Below are 21,882 nucleotides of genomic sequence, written 5' to 3' on the forward strand. Positions count from 1 at the left end.
AATATCGCCCTAAATCACTGGGCACGGTAGTAAACAAACATATACGTGACTGATTCCGTCTTTTACACGGATTAGTTTTAAACCTTTTTTGTCGTAAATCACCGCGTTTGTGAAAACAACGAATCCTTTGTAATCGTATAGGCAATTAAATATAGGAACGTAAAAACGTCCGTAGTTTTGATGTGTTATTTCGAGTAGCCGGTATGCGGAGACCGGGCTAAGCGCCGTTTGGTTATAATTTGAGAGTGATTTACGACATTATCTCCACTTAATAGATTTTATTTGCGCTGCGACTCTTTTAAGTGAGCTTAATTTATTCGTGTCTGTCCGTCGAGTTTGCCCATATGAGTCAGTGCTCTTCCATTGTGATACAAAATAGCGAGAGCGTCTGAATGGCGAGGGTGGCGATGTATTTCTACGTACAAATTGTATTTTATCTTGAAAAATCTATGTTAAATTGTCTCCGTGTTTGTGTAATGTCGTTGTTAACAAATATACTCGTGTTCCTGTGAATTACATTCTGAGGGCCTGTTACACTGTTAAGCTACGAATAGACTTTAACAGCAGGAGAGAGAATAGACCATTAGAGCTTTTTTCTCCTCAATTAATAAGCTGCAACTCTTAGATTCATTGACATTTGCGAATATAAATTTCCTATAAATAAATGATAAATAATAATACATCGGGATTCGATGATGAAAAATAAAATAAATATCATAAACTTTTTATCTGCTGGATACCGTCAAACAACGCTAGCTGTAACGGTAACCGGTAATACAGGCTTAAGATTTCTAAGCAAATATAAAAAAGATTCGAAATTGCTGCGTTTGTGTGATGAGATCATTCACACACAAACAGACAATTAAGTGTAGGGAATGATCACGCGTAAATTACCAGGCGACACGGATAACATGAACGCGAGGTGTTCGTTTGGGTTCCCATGTGGGGCATTACGCTCAACTCAAGACGACGGTCATTAGGCGATATTAGCTATTAACCCCGCCCCGGCGCGCATAAGTTACAGCGCACAGGTACCAGGAGCGCATAAGTTATACGGAACGCGTCGGTTTAATTACAATGCATTGATTTGTGGCGCGGTAATGATTTCGATGCGCTATGCTTTTAACAATTCATGCTTTCCTCGACCGCAGTTGAAATGAATACTAATTTAAAACTCATCATTAAACTACTGCAGTCTTGATTGTAGAAAATAAACTGATAAAAACAATAACAAACATGTACGTATTTGCGGAAATTAGTGTTTACATCGGTGTAAATAATTCAGGATTGCTATTAACCAAGCGAAATCCTTACAAAATTGTTTTATAGCTGACGATTGTCCTTCCCGAATGAACTCTCGGCGATCCTGCTAGCCTGGTGCCGTAGACTCTATGGTCATAAAAATAAGGGCGTTTCAGACTTGTCTACATAATACGGCCATAAACTCAACAAGTGAGCAGAGGTCGCTTTACGACGCCATAAACGTCTGTCGTCTGACATCTCACTAATATCTCATAAACTCAAATTGTAGGGAGAATCTTGTCACCGTGGTTCTTCATAACTTGTTATGGCGCCTTTATCGCGTTACCTCTAAATATCACTTGTGCCTTACACCTCTCTTTAACGTTATTGTATGACATACAAACTTTAATTATTTTATGTGTGGCTATTCACATGTTATTGAGGGATCAGAATATCTGTGAAGCTATTTTAATATCAGTTTCTTAATTATATTTTATCAAGATAAACATTATTCAGTAAGTTAGGCTTTGAAGTTATACACCTATGAATTAAAGAAGCATTGCAGCACAAAACTAACACACACTAAAAGCTATACTTTTATAAATCCATATGACACAAATGAACAAACAAACAGAAGATGCGAATAGACCAAATCGACAATTTTTTTATCATTTTCACGAATAGGACTAAAAAAATCACTCCCGGAAATAGCCGAGCACGCCCGAATGCACACGAACACACCCGAACGGGGCTGAGCGGGGTCCGGGGACTCGCTCCGGAAGGTGTAATGATGTTTGTCAAATGGAAAATGAGATAGGGAAATGTGGACGGGCTGACGACCTTTTTGCTGATGCTGTTTTATCGCTTAAGCTCGTTGTCCTTGATAGGATATACTTTTTAAAACTATTTTTTTTATAAACGATGATTTTAAACATTATTAGATAAATTATATCTATTTGTTTAAAAAAAGTTACGGTCTAGATATGCCAACGTGTAGTTAACTGTTTCATATTAAGGTTTACTCATAAGTCGGGATTTCATAAGCTTTAAGTTAAAAGTTGAAACTTAATTGAATAAAGCTATAGCCTAGCTAATAATAACAATAAAGCACCAGCACAGTTTCCTTACTTGTAACATTTATTTGTGAAAATACTAACACGTAAATAATATTTTAGAAGATATATCTTAACAAATATCCGAATATATTAATAATAAAGTGCGCCCTTTCCAGTTCAGTCTCGTCGACATTTAATTAAACGCCGCTTCAATAATAATACACGTTTAAACGCTTTCAGAATATTTAATTACAGCAATCATTGTGATATATTCAATTATAGTTAATTTACTCTAAGTTAAATATTTATTGCCAGTTATATTTTTAACTATAAATTTTGAAGTAAGTTATACGCATCATGGCAAACAATTGTAATAGATTGATAAGGAATGTACGAAATTATTAAAAAACAAAAGAAAGTAGAATACCCTGTTTGAGTATTTATTGTAATCTGTATCTCTGACACAGTCAACAAAACTGGAAGTCAAGCCCTAACTTTACACAGTCACACGCTCTAATAAAATAGGTTTAAAACGTAAAACCTCCTTGCTACCTCCTTAATTGAAAATTTAAATGCGTTCGAATCCGAAGAAAAAAAATTCAAATCGAAGTTCTAGCTGAATGGTACTGGCAATAAATCTCCGCGTCTCAACAGCTGATGTTCGAAATTCGAAACAGGGCGCCATCCGGGGGCAGAGTGTGGTGCGCACAGATAAAATAAATGGAGGAACGGTGAAAAATGACGGCAGCCATGCCGCCGGAAACTCTGAAAGGGCTCGACGTCAAAGCCTTTGTGTTTTTGTACGTACGTTTCGCGGTTTTTGTTTTTCGAAATTATGCCTCTGTAAGTATTTCGGCTATTGAAAAGATTTTTAATGACCTATAAAGTTGATAAGGATATTTTAATGTTGCGACGTTTTTTGGGAAATCTTTTTCGTGATGCTCTTTGCTTCTTTTCGTTTTTTATTATTTTGTTTTGTTTTTTTGACTATCGTTTATGTTTCTCGCTGACGTGTTATCCGATGACGTTTTTCATCATTCGTTTTCTTTTCGTACTTAAAATTTGAAGATTATTTTTGCTGTTTTATTTTTAATTGATTTCATAACATAATCTATTTTCCGACTTCATTCAAAATGATTCGATAACAAAAATAAACTAATTTTATAAAGATTTAAATTTATATTTTTACAACATTAGTAAGTTTATTATGGTTTCTAGTTTTATTCCTCTATTTTTAATGTTTACAACCAAATTTTTTGCTTTCGATTAAAAATTAATTTATTTGATTAAAAAATGAGAAAATACTTTTTTTACTTTTAATTTTTTTTGTTATATTTTGGCAATAACAAATATCGACGGTTCAATTTGTACAGATAAAGCGACTACTTACCGAAATATTTATACAAAAGACTCAAATACAGCGAAAGCCACTTACCTGCGAACAAAAGACGGAAAAATTTAATTAAAAACACAATGAAAAAGCACCTCACGGTAATTTATTTACAGAAAGCCCTTTTCATTATAATTAATATTTATAAGACAGGAAAAATAACCGTCTTAAGACAATTTGAGAAGTGTGCGTTTGTAATTAATATTTTTTCCATTTGTAGTTGAAACTTTAAAAAAAAAAAAAAAATTTCGTTTCCAGAACTAATAATAAATTCGCAGAACATTACAATTGATGTAGTTGTAATTGATGCTATTTGAAACATTCACAAACATTATGATCGCACTTGAGAAGTCAGTAAAACGTCGGTAAAACTTTGAGAGTCCATAAAACAAGAAAAGTCAAATTTTCGACCGCTCACGGACTGATAATAAACCGAGGATCTCACGCTTGTATCGCGGTACGGGGGCGAGATGAGGGGCCGAAGGGCCTTTAAGGGAGTCTCCGACTTATCTCTCGTACTAAGATCGTAAAATAAAGGTTTACTAGGCCGTAAAGAAAATTAAAATGAATTATTTTGACGAGTGCAAGGGGGTTTGGGGTAAGGTGAATTGTTATTGCGCCATCATGGGTAATTGTTTTTCTTGTTTCATTCGGTGCTTGTTTACGCAATAATTACCGGTTCAAACCGGTTACGGCCGGTTGTAACCGGATTTCGGTAGTAAAATCGAGTTAGCCGTGTTTGCATAGATGGATAGAATTGTTGTGTTATTTACTGTTAATAGCTTTTAGATGTCTAATTCTTTTTAATGGTAATTGATATTGCTCTAATTGTAATCCGTGATATAATGTTTTGGATATAAATAGAGCATTTAGTGGTTTGTTCATGTTCCTTATGCACGACTTAACTACCAACGAATTACTAGCAGTAATTACTAGCAGTCAATGAAATTCTGGTCTTCAGGAGAAAAGATCCAGCAGTGAAAAAGGATCGTTATAGCATAAATATAGACTTGGATTTTGGCTACTTCAATAAATTTTTAATTATTTCAAAATTTTACTTAATTAGATCTTCCACTATTATAAGAATCCTTCCATGCGTTAGAAGTTAACTTGCCTCGTCATTAGTGTACGTTAAAAACATTAGGTCAGAGTAAAAGTCTTTTCGTACGTTTTAGTAAAAAGTTGCAATAAAATATTAAAAATGAGATCAAAAAGTTACTTAACACTACATTTATTTTTCTATCTGCCAAAATGTGTGCATCCAACGAAGAAATTTGATATCGCTTCAGCCTGTAATATCCCACTACTGGGCATAAGCCTCTTTCCCCATGTAGGAGAAGGATCAGAGCATAATCTACCACGCTGCTCCAATGCGGGTTGGCGGATATATTCTATACTATGAGTAACGATCGCTATCAGGTGTACATGATAACAACCAAGACCGACGGCTTAACGTGCTCTCCGAGGCACGATGGGGAGACCCACTAGGACTGCACAAACACCCAGACCACGGCAAACACCTGTATGGCCAGTACAAATGTTTGTTATGTGCGGGGATCGAATCCGCAACCGCCAGCGCAACAGGTACAATCCATGGCTATGACCTCTGCGCCAACGCGGCGTCAATGTCAAATTTGATATACAATTTCGAATTTATAGATATTGAAATGAGTACATTGAAACAAGGAAATACTCAAATAATGTTTATTAAGAAGAATCAATAAGCCTCAACGAAAATAAAGACAATAGATGGCACGTTAAACTGGCGAGGCGTTAGGGAAACGTCAATCGACCTTCGAAATGGCGCATCGGAGGCGAGAACGCCTCATTCGCGTTGATACCGATCTGGTAAAAATTCAGCGTCCGATTACCGGCTGTTTTATCTGTAACAGTGCTATAGTACTGAGGGAGATACGTCAAGATAAATTGTGCGGGCGCGTTGCGTTTTAAAGTAATGTAATAATGGTATGCTTATGTATATTAGTTACTCTCTTTTGAGTTGGGTATAAAATGATAAATGTTTAAATTTCATTTTAACAAATAATGTTTTGACACATAAATAATATAGAATTTAGAACGTAAGTATAAATTGATATATCTATAAATTATCTTGTAGCTTATAGCGATCTTTTCCGGGAAAAATTATTAACAGAAAGAGAAGATGTAGGCACTGGTGCGGAGTGCACTAATTTAATGAAAATATTACAAATTTCCTCTTCAAAAAATTGAAATCTAACACTTTATCAACAACAAAGAATCTCAGCCTAATACAGTCCACTGCTGGACGTAGGCCTCCACAAGTTCGCGCCAACAACGGCGCGAACTCATGTGTTTTGCCCATAGTCACCACACTGGGCAGGCGAGTTGGTGACCGCAGGGCGGGCTTTGTCCCACCGAAGACACTGCTGCCCGTCTTCGGCCTGTGTATTTCAAAGCCAACAGTTGGATGGTTATCCCGCCATCGGCCGATTAAGTTCCAAGGTGATAGTGGAACTGTGTTATGCCTAAGTCACCTCTTAAGACATCCACGGGAAGAGAGGGGGTGGCTATATTCTTACTGCCGTAACCACAGAGCAAACAAAGAATTTGCATTATTAAAAAAATGTGCAATCGATTTGACAAGAAATGCCGGGCCGCAATAGGGCTCTATAGCCATCAACGACGATGTGAGATCCTACCAACCCACTAGCGCTGCAACAATCATCTACTATAGATGCTGTGGCCAATATAAAAAAAAAAATAGAAATAGAGCATATATTTTTTTATGTCTCTAATAAATCTCTTAAGAATCTTTGATTGAATATAACCAGACCGTTTTATTACTAGATCATAACCAATAAAAGAAGATAAAAATCGTGTTTACCGACGCGATAAAACTTCGTATGTTTTCACAGTACTAAAACGAAACCCATCGTCGCCGAAGGTGTAGTAAACGCGGGGTAAAATGCGAAATAGTGTTGTATTCTTTTACGGTATGGTGATCTTGATACGTGATTTGATAGCTGTGTTTGAATGGATTTCAATGGCCTACGATGAATACTCATGGGGCGATGTACCGTCTTGATACGTTTTTGATGGTTTAAGTGCTATTTCGGTGGGAAATTGTACGTGTAATTTGCATTAATGTTTTTCGTTGTGTTCCCTTTTAATGTATTGCATTTTGAGATTGTTATTCGAATTAGTATTCACTGTGAAAAGTGTCTTAACTTTCGTTTATAAGTAATCGTATCGTAATTAGCTATACGTAATTTATAATTAGCAAAGCTTGGTGGTTTGTCTTTTGCTGCTTGTAATTATGATTTTTTATATATGTATTGTATTTAATTGATAATTCAATAAACGAAACAAATTAACACATATTACACATGTTATAAAATTTTATTAATTATTTTAATGATAGAAATTAAAACTGATTAGAGATCTTTACTAAAATACTGCCAAATCTTAATTTAGCTTTAGAAGTTTTGTCGCTTCCTGTACGTGTACCTGTTCCCTTTTTGTTTTGTTTTTAATGTTTTTAAAATTTGCTGTAGGTTGCATTTTAATACATTTATAGAAGTGACGTTATTAAAATTATAGACGCATAATTCCAAATATCTCTCAAACGAAATTACGAACAATAACTTCTAATAATCATAAGTAGCATTGACCTGTATTTTCGAAAACTAACGTTAAATTCATATGTACTCAAGTGTCCTTAAAACTTATCATAATATTAATAATTCCAAATCCTTGTATTATTACCAACTAGTATGTATTTAAATTAGCTTATTCTTTTTAATAAATATACCGTTAATTAATTATAAATAAAAGAAATACCGTTAAAATAATAAAGAAAGATTGTAACATCAATTTTAAAACAGAAATTTTTTATTTTTTTTATTCGCGGCGAATTAAGTACAAAAACAACGTTTAAATTTACAACAAGGCCTTTTAAAAGCACATAAAAATAAGTCGAGATGCGCGGTAAAAGGGAAAAAAAGTAGAAAAAATGTACAAGCGGATATTTCTGATCTTATCGAGCTAACAAAATCCAGCGGTATTAAACGGAGTGTTCGCGAGTTAAGGCTCGCAGATTCTTGACGGACATTTTGAGAGTCTTCATGTCGGCCGGGGGCCCTTGGGACCGAGTGGTAGCGGACGGCGGTTTAATGTTAGCTTTTGTGTTTAATTTTTGTAAGATCGTCGTTATGACGATTTTTTTTAATTATTTCGCCATCAAAAAGAATACTTCTGTCTAACTTTGATCTTTTTTTTTCTCAACTATATCTATACTAATAAATGGAGAGCCGGTTTCTTTGTTCGGTTATACTCCGAAAACTACTGAACCGATCGGAATAATACTTATACCGTAAGATGTAGCGTGTTTCGGAGAACGTTTTAGTATATGATTTGTTGGTGATTACTACTTATCGTGTAAAAAAAATATGGACGAACAGACATCGCTAGTATGTAATAATTATGGTTCATAAGCTTTGAGACAAACAAACAAACAAACAAAAATGCATGTTTTTTTCTGATTTACTAAATAATTTATTTAAAGTATAATAATTTTTAGTAAAATGAAATTAATTTCATAATAAAAAAAACTTTAAAAGAAAGTACTAGGCAACCAGGATGACACAGCGGAAGAAAAACTACCAGGCGATCAGAAACTCCGCATAGGTTATCCCGTCCGCTTATGTCACCCTGGTATTTCACTTAGTGACACAGGTATAGTAATTGTCGAAATAACTCCGTTTTTCATTATGTACCCGTTTTCAAACATAAAAATATTCTTGACATTTTTTATATTTAAAAGAAAGTTATGAAAAGCCCTACCGAGAAAAGAAAGTTTTTCTAAGTTATTTCATAATATGCTTATAGTTTGTATCCTCAATGAAATGACAGTTGTCATTTTGTTTATATCAGGAGGCGTACTTATATTGGAATACAATACAAAGAGTTATTAGGAAGTCAGAATTACTAATAATAATAATCTATCTATTAATACTTGAAGCAGAAACTTTGTACACCTTTTTACGAATATTGCGCGGACTCTTATAGTTTATATAGAGGAGTGCAGAATGTTATTATTATTATTTTTAACTATGCGTAAAAAACATTAAATTATACATACAAAACATTAAATCAATAACAAAATCATTACACACACTACTATGTTTTTGACACACACGCGTCAATCAAATTGAGAATAGATTATAGACTATCTATAGATTGATATTGTTAATAATTAATATATATGTTTAAGCTTATAATTTAAAATAATTTATTGAATTTCGACCACTGGATAACCACTAGTATCATATAAATGAAATAAAAGGATAGTACAAAGTCATACTTCAAAATTAATCATAGCTGTCAAATCACAGATAACACAAAACACATACTGAAAGAAAAGTTCGTCACAGTTTTTTCAATACAGTTAACTATGCGTAGTTTTACACTCTACGGACACAATTAAAATATTTCAATACTTATATTAGTTTACGATTAATATTACAAGGTGTGGTAAGAAGAAAGTCTAAGTGGCTATACATTTACTTGGGACTAATCAATTAGGACTATTACATTTAAATTTAAAGCTAGACAACATTATCGTTACATAGTATAAAACAAAGTCGCTTCAGGCTGTCTGTATCTTTAAAACTACGCTACGGATTTTGATGCGGTTTTTTTTATTAGATAGAGTGATTCAAAGGGGAAGGCTTATATGTATAATACATGCATAATATGGTAGAGAAACACTGACAATTTTGGAGGTTTCTAACATATCTTTTGTTGTTGATAGTATCAGCATTGCACCCGTGCGAAGCTGGGGCGGGGCGGGTCGCTAGTTCATGTCATAATAAAAATAGTAACTACTCCAGTTTAAAACAATTACAGTAACGGATTTTAATTATTTAAAAAAATATATTAATAATAATTTCTCGGACGCATCCGAAGACATCGACTAACCAAATTATATTTTATAATATGCAACAGTATCGCATTCAGTGCTGAAGGACAATAACACTAAATCACAACTACTAAGGGACTTAATAATAATTAACATGTTATCCCCACTTACAATCTATTGGCCACTAATCACGAGTAATACCTGTAAGCCGTCTAATCTAGACTGTCGCGATGCCTAGCCGGCTAGCTTACCCGCCTATTGTGGGCCCATCAATAGCGGTCTGATTTCGGCTCACTGTTCGATATACGTTCATTGTACCGTCATGACTGTGTTGTTAATAATTGAATGCTTTAATTACGATATTATGTACTAAAATTTTATATGTTTATTGTTTGTTTTGGGTGTATGATATTAAAAAATTAATATGAATTTTATTTGTATCGTTTCGCAGTATTAAAATTTTATTTAAATGTTAATTAGGTTTGATTTGATTTAGTATGGTTAGCGTACGATTTTTTATTACGGGGATTAATATTGTAAATATAAGATTTAAAAATATAATCTTTATGTGTATAAATTTCATTTCATATAACTTTATTAATACAAATACAGTTCCATTAAAACTAATCTGTATAAGAAATTTCATTTATCCATTTTTTAACAAAAAGCGATCAATTCATGAGCTAAACAATGTTTTACCATTTCAGTCGAATACTTGTTAAATTATACAAACAAAAGGCAACAAAACGATATGATAGGAAGTGAAATTTAGGTAGGAAACTCCCAGGAGGTATGAATGAAAAATAAAATTTGAAATTCAAATACGGACGTCTTATCAATTACATGTACCGGGAGGCCGACAATACGAGCGGGCTCTTACCATTCCACGAATTTGCATCTTCATACAATACCAATTAGGGGCGCGTTTGTTAATTCGACAGAGTCCCAGCGGCGGCGGTTTCGATCCGTTTGAGAACCTTGTACTGGTAACATTGTTTAGACATTTGTATCCCTGTTATGTGAGCCTCGTGACTCGAGTTGTCTCTGATATTAGATTTGAATAAGTAATTTTTATTTGTTGCTAATTTCGTTTCAAACAATCGAAAGATAAAATAAACGAAATCAATATTACGACGTTAATGACTGAAAAGCGAAGCGGTAACGCGGGAAAAGCTTAGCCAATCAAATATTTATATTAAACATTCTCTCGAGATGCCATAAGTGCAATCAGAAGGGGTTCAGCCACCTGTTTACACAAAGGGCGTATTAACCCTTCCTGGATGTTATGGCACTTGATTTACTGACTCGGTAGTAGTAATTTCACTTTACTTAATGCTTACTGCCGGTAATATAATAACCTCAAATTTTCTAATCGTATCTGCAAAAATAAATATTTATTTAAAGACGCCTATTCACTTTTTATATTAATTATGTACGATCATGAGCGTTAGTTTTTTTTGAACATCAAAAAAAAAACGATTGACGTAACACAAAAGAGTTTATATATGAATTATCTCTGGTATCGTCGTCATTAACTTAATAATAATGATGATGGTCGAAAAAAAATTAATTACACGTTGTAATTATAGCAGCGGTACCAGGCACTCATAAGCGCGCGGAGGTATAGAGTTAATAGGCAAAGGCCGACCTCTCACCTCATCACTCCGACGCTCCACGTCCGAAGTGACATATGGGTGAAGCACTAGCACACTTTCAAAAACTTGTCTAGGCGTTCTTAGGAACCATTGACCTGTGTTGTCTTAGCCGAGATTCTTTTACAAAGGCGCGTTTGTTATTCAACGTGAAAGAAGATATTTTTTCAGAGATAGATACAGGAAAAAAAAAGAATTAAGATTGTCTTTAGCATTGGCTGAGGTTTGACAATAATTTAGATTTATGAACAACAAGACTTTCTCGACAGTTCTTGCTATGGTATAAAATGGGATCTCAACCATGTGGTCATATTTTAGCTACCACAAACCGATTCGTTTATTACTACAATTACTGTGATTGCAAATGATGATTAAACATATCTTATTTTTTTTTTGTGTATTTTCATAAAAATTAATGTTTATTTTTAAAATCAAAAAATTATAAGTAATAAAATAAAATTTATACAGTTTCTAAATTTTTATTTGTTACTAACTTAATTATCCTCCAATACAGTGTTTCATTTAACATTGTTTTTCCATTTTCTTTTTTTTTCCATGTACATTTACATAATCCCTTTACTCTTTACATTAAATCATTATATAGAAAAAAAAAAATGGCAGAATGGGCAAAACACATGAGTTCAGGTTATTTTTGGCGTAAACTTGTGGAGGCCTATGTCTAGCAGTGGACTGTATAGGCTGTAATGATGATGATAGAAAAAAAAAATATTTAATTAAAAGTGTTCCATTCTAACTCTGTTAACTTGATATTTTACAATATAAATTATGAATTTACAGCAAACGTCTACCAAATATCGAAAGGGACTTTCTTTTGACCAGGGGTCCATAGACCCCTTGCGCCGTTTTTGCCTTTTGTTTTTGTTCAAAATAACAAAATTGTTACCTAAAAGTGTCTTAGAAGATATTTACGTTATTCATAGTGTTGAGTCATCGAATAATTTCAAACAAAAGCAATAAAGAATCATAAACTTGAAACAATTGCTTATTTTCGATAACGCGATAAGAAAATGTGTACTATTTCATCTATATCGATACACAATGCGTAGGTACACTTTTTTTACTATCCAGTCGCAGCAGAAACCCTAGCCTGACATCTGTTTATCCATATCAAATCGCGGACACTATTTCTAAGATACAAACGGGCCCACCCATTCACAATCCTCATATCTCTGTATTCTCGTATTTAAATAATATATAAATCGCATTGCAAAACAAAAAGGGCCGGGTCCATATCGGGCCGGCCGATGGTCAATTTGTCTGACATTTTATTAGCGCGCCATGATGCGCCCGCGTCGCACCCACACATTGCGAAACACGTAGGTATTAACAAATTGCACATGTCGATGTGAATCACGTTTATTACCGCTCAGACCCTTTAAGACTAGGATATTGTCTTCGATAATGGAATATTTTAAAATAAAAATTTTAGTTCAAAATAGCCAAGTCTAAAGTCTAGTTCAGATATTTATTTGAGATAAGTTTCCAATCTTTTGTACTATCAAGAACATACATAATTCAATAAGGACTTTGAAGTTTTTAACGTAATTGATTCTAGTATCATTACAAACACTTTTTTAAAAGAAGTTAGTATATTGTATATACAGATAAGGTTATTTCTAAAAAGCTGTTTTACTAATTAAAATATTAATATTGTTTAACTAGTACTAACATTTTACGTGATCTCAATTTATACAATAATTATTTTTATAAGTCATATAATATAAATTACATCTCTCGTTTTATCTACGATACAATAATATTAAGAGATATTTAATAAAGCCCTCTCTCTAGAACTATTTGGATTTTTAACTTGACATTTGCCAAGTAATACCAAGTACTGGGGCCATTTCTTGTTTATTCTAGTATTAGCGCTGAAGGAATCCTCGTCATTAATAAACGCATTTATTGCGAGGTGCTCGCTGCGATCGTAAAATATCATATTTTATGACATTCCCGCCGCTGTAATCATGATATTTCCATATGGGACCGAGTGTGTGACCGCTATGATGTTTCAGACGGACAGCGGTTTTAACGACGATTTGATTTAACGATTGCATTAACTTGTATTATTTATTTTATTTATTTATTTATATACACTTTAGCACACCAACACAAAAGTAAAATAAGTTTAATTAGGTAAAAAAATAAATAATAAATTTGCATTAGTTGCAACAGGCGGCCTTATCGCTAAAGCAGCGATTTCTTCCAGGCAACCTTTATTATTATTATTACAAATATTATTTTCGGATTTCTTGGTACTACAAAGATTATTGTGTGCTTAAAATAATTTTAGTTAATTTTAATCTGTAATAACATGTCATTAATACAACTATGTAAGAGTATTACGCTTATACGACAGAGTATATATTTACGTAGTGTATGTACATTATCTACGGAAAAGATATCTTTGCTAAGAAGAGTGACATTTTAGTATAAGATATATCCATTAAATTTAAGGCCATGCGTGATTAATTACATTTAGTAATTTTAACAGGACCCAAAAAAATTGCAATTTTTATCAAAATCTTTATCCAGATCAATCTAAGCGTTTCAGAACCGCGAAATAAAACGCGTTCAATCTGAAGATTCAAGCCAAGATCACAGTTAGGTTACAATGGTTCTCGGTAATGCGGTGCGTTGGCGAGATTTTAAAGACCTAAAACAACATTTTGTAGGACGACCGCTAATGACAGCAGTTTCTACAATTTCTATATAAAACCGATCGTACGTTTGTACCGTGTTTGATGCTGGAGACCATTCCAACGGTATTTTATCGACATGAAGTGGAATATCTATTAACATTTAAAAACATGACTAGACAACCAGTATGGTTTTACTTCCATTGATAATTTTGAGTTGTAGTGAAAAAAAAGTTTACCTTTTTTTTTATTTTTCTTATACTTAATGGTCGTGTTGTGATGACGTTATAATAGTGTAATAATTAATTTTGAAGGTACTATAGTTAAATTAAGGCTTTGGTTTATTAGGTAGGTAAGTGAAGTAGCAGAATGGAGTATACACTGAAAATGTTTATGTTTATAATATGAGTAAAAAACTTCTACCATATAATAATAATAATAATAAAACATTGTTAAAAAAGGCTTCATAAGCAGCTTCAAATCGTCATGCAGATTAAAATTTTAATTATCGTTAAATGAGAAACAATCACCGATTTGGAATGGAGAATATAGATTTTGCAGAAAAGAATCGACAAGAAACTCAGAAGATACCCTTTTTTTAAATTACGAAAAGTATATCGCTTTTTTACATCTTTTACTGTATTATTACTATGTATGTATATTCGTATTTTGTATCGTGTAAGGACTAAGTATCCAAGACATTTGTCTTAGCTTTAAGTATGGCTGAATATACGTGATCTTAACCATATGCGGCTGTGTGGTTACGGCTGTAAGAATATAGCCACACGCTCTCTTCCCGTGGGTGTCGTAAGAGGCGACTAATGGATACAACAGTTCCACTACCACCTTGAAATTTAAAAAGCCGACTGATGGCGGGATAACTATCCATGGCTTTGAAATACACAGGCCGAAGACAGGCAGCAGCGTCTTCGGTGCGATAAAGCCAGCCCTGCGGTCACCAACCCGCCTGCCCAGCGTAGGGACTATGGGCAAAATACACGAGTTCAAGACATTTTTGGCGCGAACTTGTGGAGGCCTATGTCCAGCAGTGAACTGTATTAGGCTGAAGTGATGAACCATATGAGGCCTAGAAATAAACGTGTTCCGTGTGTAACGCCTTTATATTTATGTACTAGCGAAACCAATATAATCAGTGTGGTAATTTTACTATTGTGAAAAATTAATTATGAATAATAATTAATGTTCATAGCTCATGAATGTATGTATAGCTTTATGGCACGGGTTAACATTGTTTTGGAATTTTAAGATGTAATTTCTAACAGTACGAGAAACTTTTAAAGTTATCTATGAATATAGCATTGTAACTAGTCGATGTCTGTACGTAGCATATGTTTAGACGTTTCAGCCTGTAATATTCCACTACTGGGCATAGGCCTCTTTCCCCATGTAAGAGAAGGATCAGAGCTTAATCCACCACGCTGCTCCAATGCGGGTTGGCGGATATATTCCCTACTATGAGTAACGATCGCTATCAGGTGTACATGATAACAACCGGGACCGACGGCTTAACGTGCTCTCCGAGGCACGGTGGGGAGACCCACAAGGACTGCAAAAACACCCAGACCACGGCAAACACCTGTATGGCCAATACAAATGTTAGTCATGTGCGGGGATCGAACCCGCAACCGCCAGCGCAACAGGTACAATCCATGGCTGTAACCGCTGCGCCAACGCGGCGTCATATAGCATAGCATATGTTTGGGGTCCGTATTTCTATATGGGATCAATATGGACTAAGATCTAGCCTAAGACGTATATAACACCATGTGAATAATGATATTGATCTAGAACATATACAAGATAATACATGTATCAATACTAATCTCATAGCTTGCTCAAACAATTATAATTAATAAAATGATTATTCAATACAAACCAAGCGGTTATTTTGATACCATTTTTCTGTTTCTCTCTCTCTGTGATTGTTCGAGCGTCACGCAAAAACTGCTCTACGAAATTTGATCTACTTCTTTCAAGTGATATTCTGGAGATATGACTTAAATTATGCTGCAGGTTTAATGATAACACAGCTTATAAATTTAAATTTATATATTTATAAATGTTTATTATATTTATATATTTATTATAAATTTACATTATAAGTAACTTAAATGAAATCGTTACAAAGCCGTGCAGACGCCATCGTTGGGCAAAACCGCGTGGTCGAGCCAGTATAACAATATAATTAGATATATTACCTAATTACTCATCGAACAATATGTATTAAATTTTACAAATACTTAAATATTGAGTACACCATAAATATTATGACGCCATTTACTATTCGCTCGTTTGGATTTCAAAATGGCGTTTCATTAAATGCTGAAATAACTTCTAAGTTTCTAAATACAAAATACATTTCAAATAATTCTCCATTTATATTTTATCATCTTTTCTATGCTTTTGTAACTTGTTACTGCATGTTTCTGCTGCATCCAAAAGGGCTACATGGGCTTTAAAACTTTACATTTTTATTTATTATTATATTTTTGAATAATACTTTTTTGTATAACACAATTACATTTTCAATAATAAACACATTTAAAGACAGTTACAGACTTGAAGTACAATGGGTGGACTTATGGCTATTTATTTAGCCATTTCTTCCAGACAACCCAATTGAAGAAAGGATAAATTATTATAAATTTATTTTAGATTATTATATATTATTGATTTATACTAGGATTACCGTAACGAAACTGACGATCTCCATGATCACGACTATTATTATATCTGTTTATTACAAGCCGAGCCCGCAGATGCATTAATCCTCTTTTGCAGTTTAAATTAAAATAATTTTCTTTATACAAACATCCTAATCAAATATCGATAGGAATCGGCGGTACTTTATGACCAATTCTCAATCTCACACCAACTAATTTTTTTTAAATACAACTAGGACGGCAAACAACCGTACAGCTCACCCGATGTTAAACGATTACCGTAGCTTATAGATGCGTGCAGCACCAGAACATCGCAAGCGCGTTTCTTACCCCCAATCCCCCCAGGAGCTCTGGTCACCTAACTCACCAACAGGAACACAATACTGCTTGAAAACACTATTATTTAGCTGTGATCTTCTGTAAGGTCGAGGCACTTCCACAGTCGAGCTTTCTGCTCCTTAGGTTGCGGGCTTGCGGGTTCAATTCCCTCTTGAGTCTGTATGTAATATTTGTATTTATATATTTATTACTTCTAGTATATATATCAAACAAAAATTAGTTATAACAGTCGCCTGCTAGCAATAACAAAAGCATTGTTTACCTTAGGAACAGACGACCGTGTGTGTATGTCAAAGATGCTTATTTATTAATTAATTGAAATGTAACTTACCAATTATTTACTTGTAGTATCGTTAACCCTGTATCCTGCGCCAACTGTTTCTTCTGATCCTCCGAAGGGTACGGATGCTGTAACAGAAAAATAGAGATGAGACAAATCGAATTTGCTCCGAGCTAATTCAATACACTTGCTTTGTATGGGAATTTAAACATGGATATCTTTTTTCTAGGTGTTTAATGCTGTTACATCATGTTTTTGCTGTCGAGATTTCATTTAGTATCTAACATAGTATTGCTATACTAAAATATTATTTACTATTAATTTAAGAACAGGCATGACCTGGAGTGGAGACGGCGTCTTGGCAAACGCAGTGTGGGACGATTTCCGGTCCGCTGGACCAATGATCTACGTAAGATTGCCGGTGTTGGCTGGATGAGGATTGCGGAAAACCGGGATGTTCGAAGCGAGCTTGGGGAGGCATATGTCCAATAGTGGACTGCAATAGGCTGAACTCACCAACTAACAACTAACTAACATCAGCTAAAAAAAAAATACAATATTGAAGGCTTCAATTGAACTTTAGAGACATTACTTTCCTAAGATATGTTATTGTTACTTCGAAGCTACCAAAATTTTCGGAAAGTAAACCTCAACAAAAGCTCACGTCAAACTGCTAACAAAATAAATAATTATATATTTTTCACATATCTCTTACGTACATATCCCTACATCAGAAGAATATTTAGGATTTGTGGTGAAGTCAGAAAATGTAAACATATGATACCTCCTCTAAGATCAGTTGCTTAAAAATACAGCCATGATTGTACAAATCATTTTGACATTAATATCCATATCTTTTGAGAAGTTAAAACTTTAACAGTTCAGCAATAAAATGCTCTTGATGTTTATTATCCTTTAAAATAATGGCTATTTTAATAATTTATGGTGTAATCATCCCATTTTCGTCGCTATTTATTTGCGAAAAAAAATTATAATTCAAATGCTTTATACAAGTAAGCTTAGGTCTCAAATGTAGATTATACATGGATTTACGAGAACCATTGGAAGGGAAAGGAGAAAACTTCTACATTTAAAGATGAAATGAAGGAGACAAGAACACTGATAAAACGGAAGTGCTATCATTATAACAGTTAAAATGAACTAAAAGTATTAATTTAAAAACAAAAAATAAAATAAAATAATAAAAATTATCTATACCTTACGTATAGATAATTTTGAAAATAGAACAACATCCAATAGCTAGCAAGGCTGTATGGATTATAGTCCTTTGCCTTTCCCTATTGGGGATAAATTTTAAAACAACAAAACAATAGCTAGCAATGATTTAGTGTTGTGCTCAGTTGATTTAAAAATCATTTTATTTTTTATTTCCTTGTAAGATATTAATATAAAATAAAGGATGTACATAATTCTCATTTAAGTACAGGAAAAATGTTAGTAAATTTGAGGTGTAACGGAGGCATGGGTAGCACGTATCTAATGACATTGGTTTTTGCCGTGCAAGTCGGAGGGTGTCCCCGGGAGACCTCCTCTATTTCATGTAACCCTGGTAAAACCACAGGTAGCGCATGTGTAAATTATTAACAGGTTCGAGTCCCCGGTCGATACCGGCTGCTTCCGGCTCACGCCAAAATTTAATTCGAGCCGTAAGGAATGGATTTTTTACATTAATTCAATTACAGTATGTTATTCAACAGTATAATTCTATTATTTCAGTGATTGGCCGTATATATTGATATAGGCCATATATTATAGTGATATTTTTTTTTATTTATCAAATTGTTTGGCCATACATTAATTTGTATTTAGTATATTGTGGACAGAATATCTGGGCTAAGTTTAGAAATTAATCAATTTTCATTGACTGAAAACGAATGACATCCTATGGATTTTTTAGCCATATAATTTTAACACTACAAAAAGAAAAGACTCCCAAATCGACTACACTATTTAACGATACAAATATCTTTTATAAAGTCCAAAAGTCTTAATACTTCTGTTAAATTGGTATTAATGCTGATTTAGGTAAAACTTTCGTTTACATAAATTCTTAAAAAAAATATTTCGGTATTGCGAATTGTCCGAATAAGATAAAAGAGAGAACGGATGCGAGGACGCTATCCACTTTCACAACACTCCGGTGTGGTCGATGCATTTGTAAGAACATAACTCTTTCATTGTAATAAATAAAAACCAAAAAAAAAAGTCACAAGATATCTCCGATAAGGCAGGTTTCCCAAAGAAATTGATACATCAGCCGTTACGAGTGTATCTTACGCATAACGCACCATTGTCCCCGCACGGCCATGGTTTTATTATGATTTATTCGGACACCGCGATAATAAATGGCGGATTAATATTACAACACTCGCAGACGTGTAGCTTCATATATCTTTATCTATTACACGAACAATGCAATCGAACATAACATTAGTAACACGTGACATAAAAAATGTGTATGTCAACTTGGACACTCGGCTGGAGATAACTGCTTGAAAATGTGATGATTGAAAAAAACGAGCGTGCTTTAGACCACGCGACTGTAGTAAAACTTCTTAAGCTCCATCTAACTTATATTTCTTACAAGAAAAGCAAGAATCACTGTAAAACGTCCCAACCACCAAACAATCTCCTTCGTGTGTTCTCCCTCCCACGTGACATTGGCGAAATGATGTGTCAAACTGACACAACTAAAAGCCATTAAACGAATAATTTAAAACGTCACTCACTAAACGTCATTATCTACTGTTTTATGCGATTTTACTAGATTTTTTTTTTCATACCATAAGCCTTATATCATTTATTAGAAACAAACTCCAAAAAATATTTATTTTATGTATTTATTTATTGTTAATTAGAACGATTACAATTCATCACTTACAATAATTACCAGTTCACAAAAAAAAAAAAACAAAAAAAAAAAACAGGAAACAGTTGACAAAAGTTGTAGACAAATTATAATTCTTTCTGAAAGACCTTCAATTTTATTGAGAGTATAAAAATATAAAGAAATGTATGTTTTTTTTACATTCCCAATAAACAAGCCGTCAGCCATGGCATCTATAATGCATTCATGGTGAAAATTACACGTGGAAGACAGCAATCCCATTCGAGGGGATGTTATGGGGCGAATTACGCGCCGTCCTGTTTTATGTCATCGTAAAGCAATAATCTCGCCTGTTTATTTTAAACCTACGCTCTATAAAACTGACAATATTGCTTAAGATGCGAATAAACATCATCTGGAGGGTATTACAGTGAGTTTTATTTAACGAAATCGTCTCATGATGATATAATTTTCTAATATCAATGATTTCAACAATTTTTGATATTGTTATCAAATAGGATATGTAAAGATCAAGTGATTTACAAAAAATATACATAATTATTAAAATTGAAAATAAAATAATCCCTCCCCTAATAATACTTTTTATACTTGGCTTGTTTATGAATGTGTATTTAAGTTTGTTATTACGCTTTCACGTGAAAACTACTTAACTGATCATCTTGAAACTTTGTACACATATTTTTAGAGGTTATAAGAATTAGCATAGGATACTTTTTATTTAAAAAAAATCAATGCGAGCGAAGCCGTAGATAAAAGAAGTATCTCCTTGCTTTTGATCTGTCGAAAAGTGTTTTTAATTCTTACTTCTTTTTTTAGAAAAATGTAACTTTATATGCTAAAGTCATAACGTCATGACCGGTTTTAATTTATTAATGTCGTTTTTAAGTCAAATATTTTTATAATTAAAACTGCCGGAAAACATACTTTCCTTAACTATGTAAATCTAGAAACTGAAGAATGCTAAGGCGCGTCATGACACTAATATGCAATAACAGCATCAGATAATTCAGACGTCTAGAAAAGCATACAACAAATACTCTACAGTTCCTAGATTCCTGTTAGATAGAATGCATACAATCTAAATCTTCAGTTCGTTAATGTTGCCCTACATCTCAGTCGATACATTTGATCTCTCCGTGTTAAACTCGTTCAATTCCATTGAATTTTAACTAACTGTTCGTTAGTTATTTGCGAAACCAACATTTGTCACAATTAGAACCAAGATTCAGAGAACTAAGTACAGAGAGTTACATCACCGCGTGACGTCACTCTGATGTCACTACTTTAAACTGATTACTAGAAATTATTTGTATTGTATTCTTTCGCTGTATAGCGGTTCTATTGTTTTTCAAGTTCATATAAATTATACAATAGTGGATATATGATTATCTTCTAATCCTTATTTAGTGATTCATGATAAGTAGACTTGTAGTTTTCCAGTTGCGAGATCTCAAAATGTTAAATTTTTCAATTTTATGATGACTTCTTAATTAACCATATCATGGCTCGTAAGTAACAAGCATTTATCAGTTTTTTTAATTATTACGTTTAATAAGTAAAAACTGACATTTTGAAATTAAGATTTGTTTTTTTTTTTTTATTTTAGTCCGCATATGCAACTGTATCCATACAATGGAATGTTTACGCACACATAGCACCCATGAGTTAAAGCAGTTGTTTGGTATTATATTTTTAAATCGTGTATTTTTTTGTAAAATGTTTTGATTTAAAAATAGAAGGTCAGTTCATACACCTTAATGATCCATTTGTTTAGGCTGTACGTTCAATCAGTGTTGCGTTTGTTTGAGAATA

At 33.5% G+C, this 21,882-nt stretch overlaps 1 protein-coding gene across 1 annotated transcript in view; it reads right to left on the minus strand.

The window, feature by feature from the left end:
• Positions 1 to 3,599: 3,599 nt before the first annotated feature.
• The window catches only part of LOC123662263 (homeobox protein homothorax), a 196,947-nt gene continuing 178,664 nt past the window's right edge, over positions 3,600 to 21,882 (minus strand). Inside the window, exons 8-9 of the mRNA XM_045597130.1 lie at positions 17,253 to 17,329; positions 3,600 to 3,732 (exon numbers count right to left, since the gene is read on the minus strand). Of these exons, the coding sequence (XP_045453086.1) occupies positions 3,729 to 3,732; positions 17,253 to 17,329 (81 nt within the window). The 3' untranslated portion in view covers positions 3,600 to 3,728. The remainder of the gene's footprint in view (positions 3,733 to 17,252; positions 17,330 to 21,882) is intronic.

This window comes from Melitaea cinxia, chromosome 18, assembly GCF_905220565.1.
Source record: "Melitaea cinxia chromosome 18, ilMelCinx1.1, whole genome shotgun sequence".
Taxonomy (NCBI): Eukaryota; Metazoa; Arthropoda; class Insecta; order Lepidoptera; family Nymphalidae; genus Melitaea; species Melitaea cinxia.